The following is an 18,601-nucleotide window of genomic DNA, read 5'->3' on the forward strand; positions in this document are numbered from 1 at the left end:
GCTTCAAGCTTACTGAGATTTGCATGCTTCTGCCTCCCGGATTCGAGGATTACAGGCATGTGCCCCGACACACAGCAGTACTGTTTGATTATAGAGATGTTTCTGTGGGGTGTAATTTTCTTAACATTCTTCAGCTTCTACTCCTAAAATAAGTGACAGACAAGCCATACCTCAATATGGCTGCTAAACCAGGAGAAACCTGCGCATCACTGGTGTTTGCTGAGGCAAACTGAACGTGAGAAGGAAAATTAGAGTCTCTAGTTTGAACTAGTCAGATGCACTGTTGTATAAAACAGCGACATCTCAGTACTTTATTTCTAGTATTTATTGCTGTGTGCACACATATGTTCAATTGTGTTTCCTGTGTATACATCTGTGAGGACCAGGTGTCAGGATCAAGTATCTTTTTTTTTTGGCTAGAGAGATGGCTCAGTGGTTACAAGCAACTCTGGATGTGATTCCCAATGAACACCACTGGTGTTGGCATTAGGATAGCCCCTTCCTCCAGCAATGGCTCCACCCACAGGTGACAAGAACCTAGCATATCAATTGCCATGGAAACAGCCAAAGCATTCCCAGAAGACATCAGTTCTGAATCCCATCTCCACCTGGGAGCAAGTGATGTCACTACCCCTACAAAAGACCGAAACCCCTCCTCCTCTCTCTCTTTCTCTTCTTCTCTTCACCCGGCCTTGACCCATCCCGTTCTATTAAAACCTCTCCACGTGGAACTGTGTTTGGTGTGGTCTGTCTGGGCATGGGCGAGAAATCTAATTAACAGCAACTGGCTTCTCCCAACTGCCTGTAACTCCAGTTCCAGGAGTTATGACGCCTGGTCTCTGTGGTACCAGGCATATATGCAGTACACATACACACAAAACAGTCATACTCATAAAATAAGCACTTTGCTTATTTACTGGGAGGAGACGGGATGTGCACCATGTGTGGAGGACGCCAGAGGACAGCTTTCCAGATCGCAGGTAGTCAGGCTCGGTGGTGGACATCTGTCAGTCATCTCATTATCCCTCCATTTTTGTTAAAAGGTCTCCCTGAGCCTGGCACTCACTGTGTTAGCTAGACTGGCTGGCCAGGAAGATTTCAGGAGCCCCTCCTCAGGACTGGGGTTACAGATGTGGATACCAGTGCTTGGCTTTCCCGTGGGTACTGGGAATCCAAAATCAGCCCCAACGCTTAAGCTACAATCACTCTATTCACTGATTCATCGAGTCCCTTCATATTTACGTTTTTGTAGCTCTGTAGACCAGGCTGGCCTCCAACTCAGAGATCTGCCTGCCTTTGCCTCCCAATATTTGTGTTTTTAAAAGCATGGTTTAGTGCCTTGTATTTGAATTTAGTAAAGTAATGTAAAGTTTCAGGGGAACCAAAAAAAAAAAAAAAAAAAAAAAAAATCACATAGTACACACAGGTTCCATCCCGCTGGCAAAATATGTGAAGGCATCGATCGCTCTGTGCACACATGCACACAAGCACACACACGTAGTTTTAACACCGAGTGCCCAGAACGCGGTGATTACACTAGCCTAAGACCTGGCAGCTGTTTTCTTACTGAGTACTGGAGAAGATGATTTTAAAACAGTTGCTCTGGAAGAAAAGGAAGTCTCACAAATGATTTCCTCGACCCCGTACATTCCCAGCACCTATGAGCCTGCTCCAACAGTGTCCAACAGGAGATGGAAAAGTGCAGAGAAGAGGGGTAAGGGGAGGGGGAGAGCGTGCTCGAACGAGAGAGCGAGCACCAAGGGAAAGCCCACTGTGGTGGGCTAAACCATGCCCACTGCCCACGATGTGCATAGCTAAATCCCAGGAAAGGAACTCTGCTGCTGTGACTACATGAAGGATCTTGCGTTGGGGAGGTCGTGCTGGGTTATCTGAGTCAACGAGAAAGGCTAAGAGAGCAGAATGGGTTGATCCAGGACACCAAGAACTTGGCTCCTGAAACAAGTAGCTCCAGCAGTACCAGCGGGAGAGAGCAACTGCTCTCCCTCCCATAGTTGCTAACTCTAAATAGGATATGAGACTTGGGCTAGCTGGTTCTTGATGGCCTTAGATAAGGGCACAGACAGACATCCTAGCCATGGTCTTCTAGTCTGCAAGCCACAGCTATGATTCCTTTAAAGCTAAAGCAGTCCTGAGAATGAACAGGTCCCTGGAAGTGTGTGGTTCCAACCATGATGGAGAAGAAGTGTTAGAGACAAGTGCTGGGTACAAGCAGCCTGTGCTCCAGGAAGGTGTGAGGAAAGACTAGACATCAACAGCAACACACACACACACACACACACACACACACACACAGACACAGACACAGACACACACACACACAGCTTGACCAACTTCTCCCACCACCGTCCCTGTGTTTCTGCTCCAGAAGGCCTGGTTCTGAAAACACCCATGAGACAACAACATGACTACAAGCCTCATAGGCCTTGGCAAAGGCTGAGCTATGCCACAAACAAGGAAAATATAAACAAGTACCACCCAGCCACAGACATGAATGACTTCCCCAAATGCACCAGATATCTGGACACTGGCTTGGGCTAGGGTTGCCTTCTCCTTGAAATGGGGCTCTGAAAGAATTGAGTCACCACCAAGCCTAGATGACAAAACCAGTGGATTCCTGGGAATCTCAGTCACACACACAAGTGACGTTGCTACCGGGCTCGAGGGGTCATGAGGAAAGCAGAAATGAAGGGCCAGGAAGCAGTCAGCAATAGAACAAGGTTTCCAGCAATAGAAAAAGGTTTCCAGCAAGCTCAGCCTTCCCATTCATCTGGGAAGTGGTGTGTGTGTGTGTGTGTGTGTGTGTGTGTGTCCATCCATCCACCTGACCCACTGCTGAGCACTAACAATCCAGACCCCATGAGGCAGTGATTATTCACATCCACCTGGAATTTCACTCGAGGTCTAGCTCCTTTACCTGGCACGGTCTAGATGGCTGGTAAGTTAAATGACAAATTCATTGAAGCAGGCAACTAGGTAAAAGTACACCTGCAGCGGAGGTGCCTAAGCAGGAGCGTCTAAGTGGGCCTGCCTGCCAGGATAAAGCACACATGTGCGATGTCACCTGACTTTTCTAATCCTGTTTTGCTGCTGCTGCTCTTAAGGGAATAAGGACATACACTTACAATGTAAACCTAGAATCTTACAGGCTTTTAACAAGTCTTTTTCTAATTCTTCACAACCATGCTACCTACTGTCTCTCAACAATATTTTAGTGGCACAACCGCCTTTATCAGTTTCCCCCTATGCATCTAACTCATTTTTAAAGGAAAATAAATCTCCTATATCTTAAGGATTACTAAGCGATTCAATCATATAGTGCAAGAACAGTTACAATGGGCATCTGTGGTTGTGCAAAGGAGAATGCTCCCCATATATCTGACTACTTGCTACCCGGTAGGTGGAACTCGTTGGGAAGGCTTAGGAGGTGCCGCTTGTTGGAAGAGGAAGGTCACTGGTCTTTGAAGTTTCATAAGCCCAGGTCACTTCCAGTTACGTCTCTCTGCTTCCTACGTGTGGGTTAGGATGTAAGCTCTCGGCTACTGCAGCAGAGCCATGGAGACTCTAACTCTAACCGTGAGCCCCAAAGCAAACATTCTGTTTTATAAGCCACCTTGGTCATGCTCTTTCATGACAACTGAACTAAGTCACTAAGACAGCCACCGGCTGTTAGAGTCCTGTGCATTTCTATCTCAGCTGTAGGAGCAAGGACCTCAAGTCTTGTACGACAGTGTGAAGTTTAAACTCAGTTCATCAGGGGAGTCTCCCAGAGGGCCCCAACTGAACTGGTGGATACAGTAAGTGCACACACAAACACATGGCTAGCCTCCACCCTGACCACAAGCAGTTTAGCACTAGCTTGAATCCATTACAAAAATACAACACTTGAGCCACTCCTTTTAGGGAAAAATAGCTTTACTATTTCTAAGGCTATGAAGTTCTCTCTGTGTTAGGGTTGTAGCTCAGAAGGCAGGAGCTTGCTCAGCATGTTGCAATCCCTGGAACCATTAAAAAAAAACAAAACAGGTTCTCCATTCACTCAGACCACTTTGTTTCACCTTCCTAATACGTAACCACACATTAAAAAAAAATATCTATATCTATCTATCTATCTATCTATCTATCTATCTATCTATCTATCTATCTATCTATCTATCTATAACCACCTGAGACTTGTCTGAGCATCCTGCTGCAGAGAGCAGATTCCTGGAACTCCACAGGGAGCCGCTTGTCACAAGACCAACAGTGGTGACATTCTCTTTCCTAAAAACCAAGTCCCATGTTGCTCCATGCTGTTGGTTCATATTAACTGTCTCCCATCTAGACCATCCCATGAGGAATGCACCGTTACTTACAAATGAGACACAAAGGCCCAGAAGGGCGACTTCCTTGAGACAGCGGCCTATGAAGCGGTACGGCTGAGAATCCTCTCCGGGAGTCTGCCTCTTACACCATGCAGCGCCATGACAGCGCAGCTGGGTTGCTCCTGCTGACAGTACCTCCGAACTTGTTCAGAGAGTCGTCACGAACAAAGCTGACGTGTGTTTGCTTTTCTAGGTGGAGAGACTGGGAGCTCTGGGAAATGGGAAGCGCCCAGCATCGTAGGTCTGACTCCACCTCATTCGCTGTCTCCTCTGGGGCCTGCATACGCCCTACACCCCTGGCTAACCAACAGCCCCCCACGTACATTCGTGTTGTTTTACTGAGACTCTGTCTTGCCAGGCAACCCAGGCTGGCCACTGTAGGTATCATGCCCAGCTCTGGTACGTTCTTATGCAGAAGAATGAAAGGATACGCAGTCCTCGTTGGAGGGACCGGGGTGAGCCTTTCAGTTCCGCCACACACTTCTGTAATGCAGCCTTGAGCAAGTCACTTTAATTCTCTAAGCCTCAGCTTTTTCACACGAAAAATGAAGCAAGAGCCTCTGTGGTTTCCTGATGTTTTTAGGAGCACAGAACCCCTTCTTTACTAAGAAGCACAATATGGTGCCGGGCCTGGGGGAGGTAGCCTTCCCCTTGCCTCCTCCACCCTCTTCCCCTAGGGGCTGGGCGATACTGAGTGGGGCCTCTATCAGATGAGTCAGATGTTCACAAGGCAAGTGGGACGCCACGAGATAGCCTATATGTGGTGAGGCCGAGGGTCGAAGATGAAGAAGAAGCAAATGGCCAGAATGCAGAGGCTCAGAGACGGAGATTTTTGGAAAACAGATACTCAAGGGACAGACTAGAGTCACACTGCTGACACTCAAGTGTCAAAGGAAGAGGCTCGGAACAGCTGCCACCCATGACTCTTGGATGCAGGGTGAGCATGTGGTCAGTGGAAAGTGGGGTGGAACATGGATAAAATGGAAGAGACCAGGGGTGGGGGCAGAGTGGACAGGCCTCATAGTAATCTCTTCTGCAAGTGCTGGCCTTCTGAGGTGCTGAGACCCCTGTCACATTCTACTCAGCCAATACAAAGGTCTGAAGAACTGAAAACACACAAAAAGGACTTTATCATATGCAACCAGACACAAAGGCATATGTATAAAGAAGTATGGGGAAGACACTTGCTAAAACAGTGTATTTTTACAAGGTGGCTTCTACGACATTCTGAACATCCAGGGAGACTGCCGAGCCACAGCTGTCTGACAGTGCACTGGTTGCTTTTGTCAGATTGCTTTATCATGGCAGCGGGAAACGGAGCTAGGATAGTATACACTTAGCCATAAAAGGAAACGAGGTGCTTATATACTGCTACCTTGATGAAACTTGAAAACATCACGAGGATCCTACAGTAGGGCAGAAAGCTTTCAGGTGTCCCAAAAATGTAAAAACCTTCCTACTAACTCCCATGTCTAACGTAAGCCAAATTTTCTAAGATTCTGTGGCCACCAAATGTATTGCTGTGAACATTGATGAATCACCTTCATTTAAGTAACACATACAAGTCAGTAATAAAAAACCAATGTGATTTAAAATAGGCAAAGAGGGCTGGAGAGATGGCTCAGCGGTTAAGACTGCTCTTCCAGAGATCCTGAGTTCAAATCCCAGCAACCACATGGTGGCTCACAACCATCTGTAATGAGATCTGATGACCTCTTCTGGTGTGTCTAAAGACAGCTACGGTGTATTTACATATAATAAATAAATCTTAAAAGAAAAAAGAAAAGCTGATTCAAAAAAATAGGCAAAGAATCTGAACAGACCCAACAAAATGCTGCTCCAAGGATGATGTGCCAATGACCATGTGGGGAAAGATGCTCAATGTTGGTATCATCAAGGAGGTTCAAACAATCCAACAGTAAGACCCCATCCGACTCACACTAGTAGGATGGGTAAGATTAAAAAAGGTGACAACAGGGGCTGGGGAGATGGCTCAGTCAGTAAGAATGCTTTAGGCGAGCATGGAAACATTATGTAAAGTGGAGAAAGCCATACAGGACACTGTACAATCCCACTTACTTGAAAGGTTCAGAATCATCAAATCCACACAGAGAGCAGAGAGCAGATCTGCTTAGGACTGAGGTGGGGAGAGTGGGGAGAGTGGGAAGAAGGGAAGAGGCAGGAAGGAACTGTATAAAAGCTGCCTTTTGGGGATGAAGAAAATGTTCTAAAATCGAGTCAGGCCCACATATGTCTATAATACCAGACTGAGGAAGTTGAGAAAGGAGGGTAGTTGCAAGTTCAAGACTAGCCTTGGCTATTTAACAAGACCATAGCTAAGAAAGAAAAACAAACAAACACAACAAAATGTTGTCAGATTGATTGTATAACTCTGAGTATATGAAAACCAACCAAATACTATACTGTAAATGGGTAAATTATATCTCAAAAAGGCTTTTCTTAAAAACTCATAAAGTGAGACACATAAAACAGACAAAAACCTACCTCCATTCTCACTGGCCCACACACAGTCAGAGAACAGAACCCCACAGCGAGTCTCTGCACCAGCCCTGAGATTTAGGGAGAGGGTAAGGCTGGGAGGACAAGCCCAGCCCTCATCGGGAAGCCTGGTCATCCCCGACGAGGATACACCTCCCTCAGTTTCAGGCTTTGTAGTATGGCAGCCATCTGGTCTACGGAACAGTCAGGCAATCAGATGAAACCATGTGATGATACTCGGTATGGTCCAGAAAAAACCAGGCATACTGTTTACAGCTTTAAAAAACTGACCTATGTCAAAGTGTGCAGCAGAGCACAAAGGCCCTTCATAAACGAGCAGCTTTCTAATGCCACACATGAACATACGACCCACATCATGACCCATTACAGAGAGAATCCATCTTCAGCAGCACACGCTACTTCCCAAACACTCACTTGAGCTCACTGCCCCACTGCTTCAGGGAGTAAAAGTTAATGGAATTCGGATGCCCGGGGGCTGGCTGGTGAGCAGCCCGGTCTCCCACCAGCTCTCCAGGGGCGGCTTCCACAGCGAGCACTGTTCTGGCTTTTTCTGCAGAAGGATTTGGGTGCTGGAAAATTATATCTGAAAGAAAGGTAAATAACCGTTAGTTAACACAAACTTTCATAGGAAACCTATGTCAGCCACACATGTAATCGCGCATTTTGATACACACTACATTAAAAAGATCTAGACCTTGGGTAGCTTTTGTGCTTGTGAGCTTTCTTCATCTAAAGCAGAGCCATGCTTCTCAAAGTAGGGTTGTGATGTGCTTTAAGGCCACCAAAATTTGACAGTGTCAGTCCAGGCAGAGAGAAAAGGCTAGAATTTCCCTCTAGTCTTGTAGATCAATAACTGTGTGACAAGGAATCATTTCCAGGATTAAGCTGCTATTTGAAAATGGTACAGCAAGGCTCAGCTCTGTATATCCTTTCTCTTAGGAAATGGAAAGATTAGATAGAAGCATGTTTTCTAGCATCTGTAAACTGTGACGGCGAGAAAATATGGTTTCTCGAAGGACGGGAACTCTGCAAACTCACAGACAAAAAGCATTGGCACCCAAACCTTTTCTTTAAAATGGAAGCTTTGAGGACTGGAGTGTTGGCTCAGTGATTAATAGCAGTGGATGCACTTATAAAGGATCCAAGTTCAGTTCTCAGCACCTACCGGGCAGCACATATCCATCTAAAACTCCAGTTCCAAGAAACATGGCGCCCTCTTATGGCCTCCAAGGGTACTGCAGTCATGTGGAGACCTTAACATATGCATGCAGCCAAATACTCATACACATAAATAAAATAAAAATCTTTTAATGTAGCCTCTGAGGGATATTCCAGGTAATAATTACATTCATATTATTATATGATGCCCAAGATTTACTTGAAAATAACAATATTTACACCTTGAATAATACTTGTTTCAAATAACATGCTAAATTGTTTCAAAATTAGAAAGGCAGTAGGGGTAGGAAATAAAAATATCATAATAAAAAGAGCAATTAGTGAAGCCATCTAATAAACATGAAGATAACACTGTTATTCATTTTGCATAATGTTTAAAGCAACCATTCTAACAATCTAAACATTTTGTATTTTTCCCAGTTGGCAATGTCCTGAAAACAAGTAATGTTTGTAAACAGAACTTCATGTCTTTTAAATAAAGTATTCACAACATTAATGTGAAAACACAACAAGACTATAACTGCTAACCCCTGACAGTTAAGAAGAAAATTAATTTCTAATAGAACAGGCATACCCCAGGACACCTAAGGACTGGTGTCCACCAAAGACTAGTCAAGACAGCAGGGCCCAAAACACCCTAGGCAGCAATGATCCTCAGAGATAGACGATTCTAGGACTAGCTGGGAAAGCCTTCTACAGGCTCTCACTTTGCAGGTCACTCACCAACTTGACTACTGTGTCAGTCGGAGAATGCCCCGTGAAGGTACCCTGATCGTGACAGGAATGAGGGGCTGCTGTTAGGGACCAGCATACAGCTCGTGGACACGCTGTCACGTCTTAAGCACTAGGAGCTGAGGGAACAGCAACAATGACACAGGACTGTTACCCTAAAGGACAGTTCATTGGCCTTGGCAGTAACTCACATGGCCAGTAAGCAGAGAGAACATTGTTCAGAAACTGAACAACTGTTCAGCCAAAACACAGCCAGCATTCACCATGTGTGAGTACTTGGGCTAGGTCACAGGCACACTGAAGTCTACTCTTTACTTCAGAGAAAGGTAGAGCTGTTCCACACACTTCCTGAAGGCTGGTCTCGCACACACCCAACTTGAGTAAGAGCACGGCAGTTCTAGGCCTGGTCAGGAAACAAGCCCAACTGTACCCATCGCTACAGTCCGTTAGTGCACTGCTTTCCTGTGTGGGCTGCCAACGAGGTCGGGAGGCCACTCAAGAGCAGGTGTTGTCACTCTGATGTGGCAAGGTACTTATTACCACAAAAACTCACGGCCCACGCAGGAAAGACTTTAGAGGCGCTGGAGGGTATGGGACGGAAAGGGTCTTCAGGGAGACCATGAGAGGCCATGCTGTGAGATGATTTCTACTGGAGTCTCCTGTAGAAATGATCTTTCAAACTTGCTTGCTTGCCTATCTACCTGTCTGTGTGTCTGTGTGTGTTTTTGAATACTTTGCTGTATATGTATTACTATGTACATGTCTGATACCCACGGAGGTTAGGAAAAGGGGGTCAGATCCTTTGGGACTGAAATCATGGGGTACTGGGAATTGAACTTAGGTCCTCTCAAAGAACAGCAAGTGTGCTTAACCATGGAACCACATCTCTAGCCCTGAGTATATTTTTATGGTTATTGCTGTTTTAGTTTTGGTTTTGCTGGACACCTCTGCATACAGCAAAGTGCATGCATGCTCCAGAAAAGTCCCAAGGGAAAGAACACTGGACGACGGCCATTCCCTCACCCCAGTGCTGGAGTGAGGAACTGGCATCAGTGAGGTAGGCGGGGGAGGATTGGATACGCCTCATGAGCATCAGGCTCTTGTGCTTGCTAGGCCAGTACTCCCCCACAGAGCCACAATCCCAGCCCCCAGAAGGCTTTCTAAATCAATCTAGTTTCAATCTAGCCTGTGAAGGAGTGAGTCGTCACAAGGAACAGGGATATCTTCATGAGGCTATAGTTCCCATAGGGTGCACCAGTTTTTGCATGTAAATTAAGGTTCCCCTCTCTGTCCATAATAGCATAACTAACAGCGAGCCGCAGAAAGGCTCACGTGAAACAGGGCATGGCTGGATGAATGGCTTCCTGTGGGTTGAAGAAATGATGCAGGAGGTGGCCGAGGCTTCCACAGTTCTCAATGGGTTCACACTCATGGCTTCTGACTTCCTTCTTCCTGTCATTTCCCGGTAATTTCCTTGAATTAGCAGAGGAGCATCACTCATCTTCCCTCTCTTCTCTCCCATTCCTCCCTGTTCTTCAGCAATCTCAGCCCCAGATGCCATCTATAGTTACAGCAACCTCTGCCTTCACCTGAACAGACTCAGGATGCCTCCATGGACCAAACCTTGGCCAGCTCTGGGCAGTTTCCTGTCAGAGGCTCCTCCACACATCTCTGCTATGTCCTCTCTCTTGTTTCCTAAAGAGGGTGCTGAGATGTGGTGATTGGTGGTGATGCGAGCTTCTCAGAATAAACACTGTTGACTACCCTAGCATGCACGTAAGATACTGCACAGTATCTTCTAGTATTTCACAAACAGGGACACACAGACACTCGAGTCTGATTGATGCACAGGACTGTGGCTGTGGTGCTCCAGCTCTGTGCTCCACCCACATGCCTCCATGCAGCCCAAAGGTCTAGAGGCAGTGGTTCTCAACCTGTGGCTTGAAACCCCTTTGGTGGGGGTGGTTGATTCACCCTTTCACAGGGGTTGCATATCAGATACCCTGTGTATCAGATATTTATATTATGATTCAGAATAGTAGCAAGATTACAGTTATGGAGTAGCTAAGAAAATAATCTTAGGGCTGGGGTCACCGAAACACGTGGAACTGTACTGAAGGGTCACACCATTAACAAGGTTGAGGACCACAGAGGGACCTCTGCCTATGCTACTGAATCCTCGTAATCACACAGACCTGCAGAAGGTGTGACAGTTACAGGAGGTGATGTGCTTTCGCAGAGGAAATGCGTGGTCACCGCGAACTGTTTTCACAATACCCTTTTTCTTAAGAAATACCATTCACATAGTGTCAATCAGCTCACTACCATGGAGCCCAAGAGAGAGTCTCCTGCCCCTGGACTGTCCCACACAGCAGGAAGCAGAGGACAGGGGTGATGACCGCCTTCACATGCCTGACTCTCAGGAAGCCTCACCAGCAGCAAGGTCCCACTGTCTCTGCTTCTTCTCTAACGGTCTCGTGGAGAATGAGGTAAAACAGGTGTACCTTGAATCCATGTTCAGTGTGTGGATTCTCAAATTCTAGGAAAACCTGCAGGCACACACTGTTTCCTAGTGGCTACAAAGGCCTCTGTATGTAGGCAGTTGATTTGTATCTTTCCAAAGTAATTATCTGAAGCTAGATCCTTACCCAACCAAATCCAGCAGATAATGGGGAAGGTGTTTGAGGCACAACTCAGAAGCCAAGCTGTGAAGGGGTAACAGACAAAACACACAAAGAGGCACAGAGTCACCCCACTTTCTAATGCCTGACTGAAAAACCACACAGGTAAGTCTCTTCCTCTACAGGCACAATTACAGGAACACATGCAGTTACCAGACAGCGCCGCCCACTATTCACCCCTGCTTAAGAGTAAGGTTTGATGGCCACGGGCTCAGCTGAAATACTCAGCTCCCATATTCCCGCCTAGATATCTGCTGTGGTCAAAAGGAACTGCCACATGAGAGTCACTGCTAATGAGAAGCTGAAGGTTTCTGTGAAAGCACCCTCTTGTGACATGAGGGCCATCCCAGAGACAGCGAGTGTGGATCTGAAACCTAGTCCTAAGAATGGGACATTGCAAGTGAGTGCGAGGGGTCAGAACAGCAGCTCTGAACTGCCCGTGAGTGAGAAAAAGTAATGTCCTTGTTAATCCAGCTTCCTACCAAATGTAGTGAAATACATCCTCACCCATTCAAAATCACATTATCAGGCGAGTGTGTGTGTGTCCTTGCGATGTGGAGGGTGGACACACTTTGTTTTCATGGCATAGCCTGCACTTCTGGAGTAGTGGAAAGGGACCTGCTCAGAGCCCGATGACCAGTAAATATCAGAGTCAAGACTTCATGCTAGGCCCACAAGCCTCCAGACAGAACCAAGGTAAGCACTTGGCTTCCCATGCACATATCTCTCTCCACACTGACTTCAGGTGCCTGGGGGGTCATGAATGGGTAGACACTCAGACTCCGTGTGTGGGCTGGGAGAGATGACTGGCTGCCTAGGAGACAGCAGGACATGTTTAATTTTTCATGCAATGCAGTGCTATGAAAAACGGCCATCTTCCAGTCAATTTAGGCCAAAGTCTGAAGTCTGTGGCCGGTAACCACAGAACAACTACAGAAAATTACAGGACACTTCTACGAAACCACAGACGTATCTTTTAACCAGTTCTTCTCCACCGAGGATTCAGTGGAAGGGTCTGAAATGCAGTCTTCTCTTCAACAGAATCTATGTGTGTATCTGTTGTGTATCTGCTGCTCCCAGAGACCAGGAGTGAGCTCGGATCTCACGGAACTCAATTACAGGCGCTGTGATCCACAGGTGCTAGGATTCACACCGAGATCCTCTAAAAAGAGCAGTGGGCATTCTTAATTTCTGAGCCATCTCTCCACCCCCTGGTATTCTTTACTTTTTACTTAAAAAAATTTTCACTTTCTGGCTTTAGATAAAAACCTCAAATGTTAAGGCCAGCCAGCAGGCTCTCCTAGTCCATTCTAGCATTGGCTTGGCTGTCCCTGGCCACCGTGTCCTTAGAGAGGCCCCAACAATGCCAATGCTGAGCTCAGCCCATGCAAGGAAGGGCTCAAGGTGCCCTGCATTTCCCCTGACACTTCTTGTTTTCCTCTGCACAAACACTCTGGCTGACAGGAACCCTTGAGGGGAGAAACTGGGGACCTCAGGCACTTGCTGAATGAGCAAACAGCATGGCACAAACTCTAAGCTCCCACAGCTGGAACCCTCAAAGCAGGAGACAGAACAGACAGGACAGAGGAACTGACTCCAAGACCAGGTGCCATCTCTTTGCCCTTCTCTCAGGAACACACCTGAGTGAATCCTTGCTGGGGAGGAGTGATCTGTGTCCTCACAGTGAAGGTAAGTGGATCTTAAAGCCATTAGTGGAGGCTGGCCATGCCCTACAGTTTCTTTCCCAAGTTCTAGGTGACCATGAAACTGATGTAGAGCTTCTTGTCACTGAAAGAATGCTAATGATGCCTTCTAAATACCTCAGTCTATGGTCTGGGAGAAGAGGCACGAGGATTAGGAATTCAAGATTTTCCTCAGCTACAAAGTGAGTTTGAGGCTAGCCTGGGCTACACAAGCTCTGTCTGAAAAAAAAAATCATTAAAACAGTAAAAGGAAAAAAAAAAAAAACCTGCAGCTCAGCTGCTGGAGCTCTTGCATACATACACCCCAGCACCTCATAAACCTATGTAGTGGTGCAAACATGTAATCTAGCACACAGAAGTTAAGGCAGGATGATCAGGAGTTCAAGGCTAGCCTAGAACAATGAAAATAAAAGTTAATTTGTAAATAAAAAAGAAACCCAAACCAAACTAAGCCTCAGACATCAGGAAGCCACGTGCACTTGAATATAAAGGCTACCCTTCCACTCTTAGGAGAATCAGAATGCTAAGACTCCATGACAAGGACTCGTAGAAAAACATTCACAGGTACAAGCATATGCAGTGTCTTCTCACTGACTAGACAGACAGTCTGCCAAAAACAAAACCACCACCACCACCAACCAAAACCCCACACCCAACCAGGAAAGCAAGGCTGGCAAATTCGAGAGTCTAAGGAGGTGAATGATCCCAGGAAAAGGCAGCAGCTACGTGCACAGAATTCAGACGGCACTGCTTTTGCTTTGCTGAGCAGAGGGTCCCACTCGCTGTAATGGAGTGCAGACCACAGCTTCTCACGGAAGTGCTAGAGCAAACCCGGTACTGGCTTCAGTGTGAATGTGTACTCCTTTGTAGTGTTAGCACAGGCCAGCCATGGTGTCAAGTAGCTTTAACTCCAGCACCACAGGGGAAAAGGTAGGTGGATCTCTGAGTTTAAGGTCAGCGTGGTGAGTTCCAGGCTAACCACAGTGAGCCTCTATCTCAAAACAATCTAACGGAGAGTGCTAAGACACGGCTGGCAGACATCTCAGTGGGCAAATGTGCTTGTTGCTGAAGCTGATGACATCTCCGGGAGTCATACGGTGGAAAGAGAAAAGTGACACGTGACAGCAAGTTGCTCTCCGACCCGTACATGGCTCACTGCAGCACATACAGGTGCATGTACACACATGCACACACATGCATGTACTGCACACACACAAATATAACTTTAAAAAAGATATACTTATTTTACTTATATGAGTACACTATCACTGTCTTCAGACACACCAGAAGAGGGCATCAGATTCCACTACAGATGGTTGTGAGTCACCATGTGGTTGCTGGGAATTAAACTGAGGACCTCTAGAAGAACAGTCAGTGCTCTTAACCGCTGAGCCATCTCTCCACCCCCATAAATATAATTCCAAATAGTTTAAAAATTGCTAATAAGATGACCTGGCCATTTTTGAGTTCAGCTCAGGGTTTAGGAGCTCCAGGCTTGTTCTAACAAGCTATCAGGAAGGAGACACAAAACCCAGCCTCACCCTATAGCCTTTGGAGGGGGAGAGGTAGGTCAGAAAGGCGGTTTGCACATAACTGACTCATTTTTTCTAGAGGGCTCAATACAATCAACAATCATGAGAAGATCTTGAGGTTTAACCTTTTCTTTTCAAGTACAAAAGCGCATTCTCTTGGGTATAAAAGGTCAGAAATTACTAGGATAACATGGCCTAGGACCTCAATAACCCAGAACCAGTGCTTGGCTGGTCGGCTTCCCTAAGAGCACTAGAGGTAAAACCAGTGGGATGCTGTGAGATTCCTCTCCTGGCACATTCAAGATGCAAGCTTTCAGGACGTTTGCCCAAGCATGAATGCATAGGTGAGCGTACTTCATCTTTATTTATGGTAGAAAGTGGACTAACCTTGAAAGTGGCTCTGTCCCCGAGCTTTTGCCATTGTGGACTGAAGACTGTCATTATGTTCGTTCTAAATTCATTTTCACGCACGACTGATTTGAGTTGCTGTGTCAGATGGCTACCAGGAAAGAGCAGATATGGCGCCCTCCACCTAGGTCTTACCTGTGTTATCTCTGGCCACAAGGCCCTTGGGGAAATCCCCTGGCGTTGGGGAAGTCCTGCTGTCCCACTTCACCATGTCAAGACTGTTGCAATACTCCCATCGTTTCTGTTGAAGCTCCTGTAGCCAGTAAGTCATGAGCTCACGATTAGGAGCCTAGGAGGGAGGGGAAACTTGGTTAGAACCACCAGCAACATAAAGAGTATAACCCGTACACAGGGAGCGGGTGGCACAAAGAAGAGAACAGCTTAGCTGCCCAAGAGAGCCCAAGGCTAAGACTCTCCTGCTGAGAAACCAGCCACATACTTCAGATGCAGAACAAAGAAATGGAGCAGAAGCATTCTTCCTGTCATCTAAACTTTATATTGCTGAGCCAGTCTGCTGGGGGAGAAAAGCCATCACCACTATTGCCCAGAAGTGAACCCTACGAGGTACAACACCAACCTGTAAGGTACAATATGCTCACGGGTGCAGTGTTGGTATAGTTGTGATGGGTACAGCCCCCTACTTCTTGTTAGAATTTGAGGGTTGGAGAAACCCGTGCCTCATACTATAAACCTAGTCAAGAGCCCCTGGCTGAGGCACTCATAGGCTCTAGAAAGGAACTTACTACTATTGTTTTGCACATGTGTTACACTGCCTTCCAAACACTCACATGCATATCTGCAGATTAGTGCTGTTCTCAGCCTTGGTTAGAGAACTTTCCCATAGCCGTGGGTGGCAGTTAATGAGGAAGCATAACTGGTCAAAATACCAAGAATTAATGGTGGCAGAGTTATCAGCACTAAACAGGACATCTGTGTCACCCTCCGGCTCAGACAGCATCCTATGTTGAAAGGGGCAGGGATTAGATCGTTGCTAATCACTCAGTGTTTGAGACAGGGTTTTCTATGTAGCCCAGCCTGCTCCTGAACTTACTATGACCATACTGTCCCAGTCTTCTAAATTCTACATACGTGATTACATGTATGTCCACTGTCCTCAGCTCAGAATGGCTAATATTTCATTGTGTAGTACTGAGTATCAGCAATGGTATAAAGCAACGGCAACTTTCATAAACTGTGGTGGACATATACAATGATCTTTTTAATATACAACTACTTTAAGGACGGCCTGGCAGTTCTGTGTGACGTTAAATATACAGTCGTCAAATGACAGCAAAGCCTCACTTCTCACACGTGTCCCAGAAGAATGAAAACTGCACCCGCAAGCTCATATGTGAACATTTATAGAGGCTTTATTCCCAGCTGCCAAAAACTGCCGGCAACCCAGAATACACATTGTCTGGTGGATGGGTAAACAAAGGAGCAAACATATGACTATCATTGCATATTGCTCAGTGAGAGAAGCCGGGCCACAAAGGTCACATATCATATCTTCAAACAACCAAAAGTGACTAACGTAAGGACAGCAACATTGTGGGTTTTCGAGGCTTGAGGGTGAAAGAAGAACTGACGACCAGGGGCAAACACAGAGAAACAGGGATCATGGGATTATCCTGTATCACAACCACTACGGCAGTCATGGTTCTATACACTGGTCCAAACCCACGGACCTGGGTGCCTAAAGAATTTATTTCACTCTGTAACAAGAGTACAAAAAAAAAAAAAAAAAAAAAAAAAAAAAAAAATCAACCAAGGGCTGAGGGGATGGCTCAGTGCTGCACTAACGTCATTACCTGACCTCATGTAAAAAGACAGGCATGGTCACTTGCAGCTGCCTGGAGCCCCAGCACCGTGAGGGTGGGGCAGGATGATCAGGAGGGCTTGCTGGTACCGGTCTCGTCAGGAAGAGACCTATCTTCCTAAGTGAATAAGGTAGACCGTGATAGAGCAGGGCATTTGATGTCTCCCTGAAGTAATGCACAACATGGGAGCCCATAAACATCACAAATGTGCACATACTACAGACACACACACCACACATATGTGTGTGCATATACAATCAACCAAGACACAAGGGAACCAAATTATAAACAAAGCTGCAAATAACAGTGTTGGTCACATAGCCGGCCACTCCATGCAAAAGGGAAATGCTAACTGTGGGAACGTTGTCAATGCTGTCATGTGGAGAACAGATGTCAGACACATGCTTCTCAGGTCATGCATGGCCTGTAGGCCTAACTGCTACTCTCTAGGACAGCCTCCAGGTACTATGACTCTAGCCTGGTAAAGAAAAGCGCGTGCTTTAGGACCTGTGAGCATGTGGGGGCGGTTCTTTCCGCTGTCAGCCAAGCATTCATCTCACCCACTCATTCCCCAACCTTCACCGAGCCCGTGTCCGTTCCTGGCGACCGGAGTCCGGCCCATTAGGAAGAAAAGAAAACAATCAGTTGTTTCCACAGAAGGTTGGGAGCTGAGAGAGAGCACCGGGTGGGGTGACAGCTCCAAAGAAGGATCCCTACACACGTAGCCCGGGGATTAGGACCAACCACCTGAAGGCTCGAAAGCTTCTGAATCTAGTCTTATTTCAGCTTACTGCGGATCACCGTCCATCACTGAGGAAAGTCAGCGCAGGAACCTGGAGGTAGGGACGAAGCAGAGGCCCCGGGAGGGCGCTACTTACCATCCTGCTCCCCATGGGTTGCTCAGCCTGCATTCTTATAGAACCCAGGACTGACAACCCAGGGCATGAAAAACTGGGTTTGAGTTTCAGAAATCTAGCAATCAGGGCCAGGGAGATGATTCAGGAGTAAAATACTCGCTGTGTAAGTCAGAGCCCCAGAGTTTGACTCTGCAGAACCTGTGTGAAACCTATGTAAAGAGTGGTAACTTCTTGTAATCCCAGCACTCAGGAGACAGAGACAGGAGCCTTTCCCAGAGAAAGCTGGGTTACGGGGCTAGGCGGAGTCTGTGCACTCAGGTTACTGTGCCTCAGTAAACAAGAGTGACTAAGAAAGAAGTCCGAGTCAACCTTGAGTCTCCACATGCTCACACGTGTGAGCCTTCACAGGTGTGATTGTGCCTGCAAGCATGCATGCATGTACACATATTCACAGGGATGGAGTGGACATGGCGTGTCTGTTTATGTCGCCTGTGCTCAGAGAAGCTTCTTTTCTGCAGTGCACAGCAGTAACCACAAAGACTCACAATCAATCCACGCACTGAAAATGAATGCCCAAAACATGCAAAGCCACACATGGGACACTTACCTTACCCCTTCCCAGGCTCAGAGCATAATGTCAAAGAAGGGCAGAAAGGATATGAGCCAGAAGAAGGGATGAAGGGTTAGTGACTCTTCCATTGTTCTCTAAGACAAACTGAACGTGCCGGTCTCACCGATGAGAGGACAAATATGTTCCCGGTTTATGTTCCGTTATTGCTGTGGTCTC

The 18,601-nt window shown here is 46.6% G+C and overlaps 1 protein-coding gene across 2 annotated transcripts in view; it reads right to left on the reverse strand.

The window, feature by feature from the left end:
* TBC1D2B (TBC1 domain family member 2B) overlaps positions 1-18,601 on the reverse strand; it is a 65,937-nt gene that overhangs the window by 29,892 nt on the left and 17,444 nt on the right. The window contains exons 1-3 of one of the 2 annotated variants that reach the window (XM_080934633.1): positions 18,422-18,448; positions 15,273-15,426; positions 7,317-7,485 (exon numbers count right to left, since the gene is read on the reverse strand). In XM_080934633.1, the coding sequence (XP_080790759.1) occupies positions 7,317-7,485; positions 15,273-15,408 (305 nt within the window). In that variant the 5' untranslated portion in view covers positions 15,409-15,426; positions 18,422-18,448. Of the gene's footprint in view, positions 1-7,316; positions 7,486-15,272; positions 15,427-18,421; positions 18,449-18,601 lie in introns of those variants that run through there. The other variant, XM_080934632.1, reaches the window with a different exon arrangement.

This window comes from Micromys minutus (assembly GCF_963924665.1).
Source record: "Micromys minutus genome assembly, chromosome: 21".
In the NCBI taxonomy this organism is placed as follows: domain Eukaryota; kingdom Metazoa; phylum Chordata; class Mammalia; order Rodentia; family Muridae; genus Micromys; species Micromys minutus.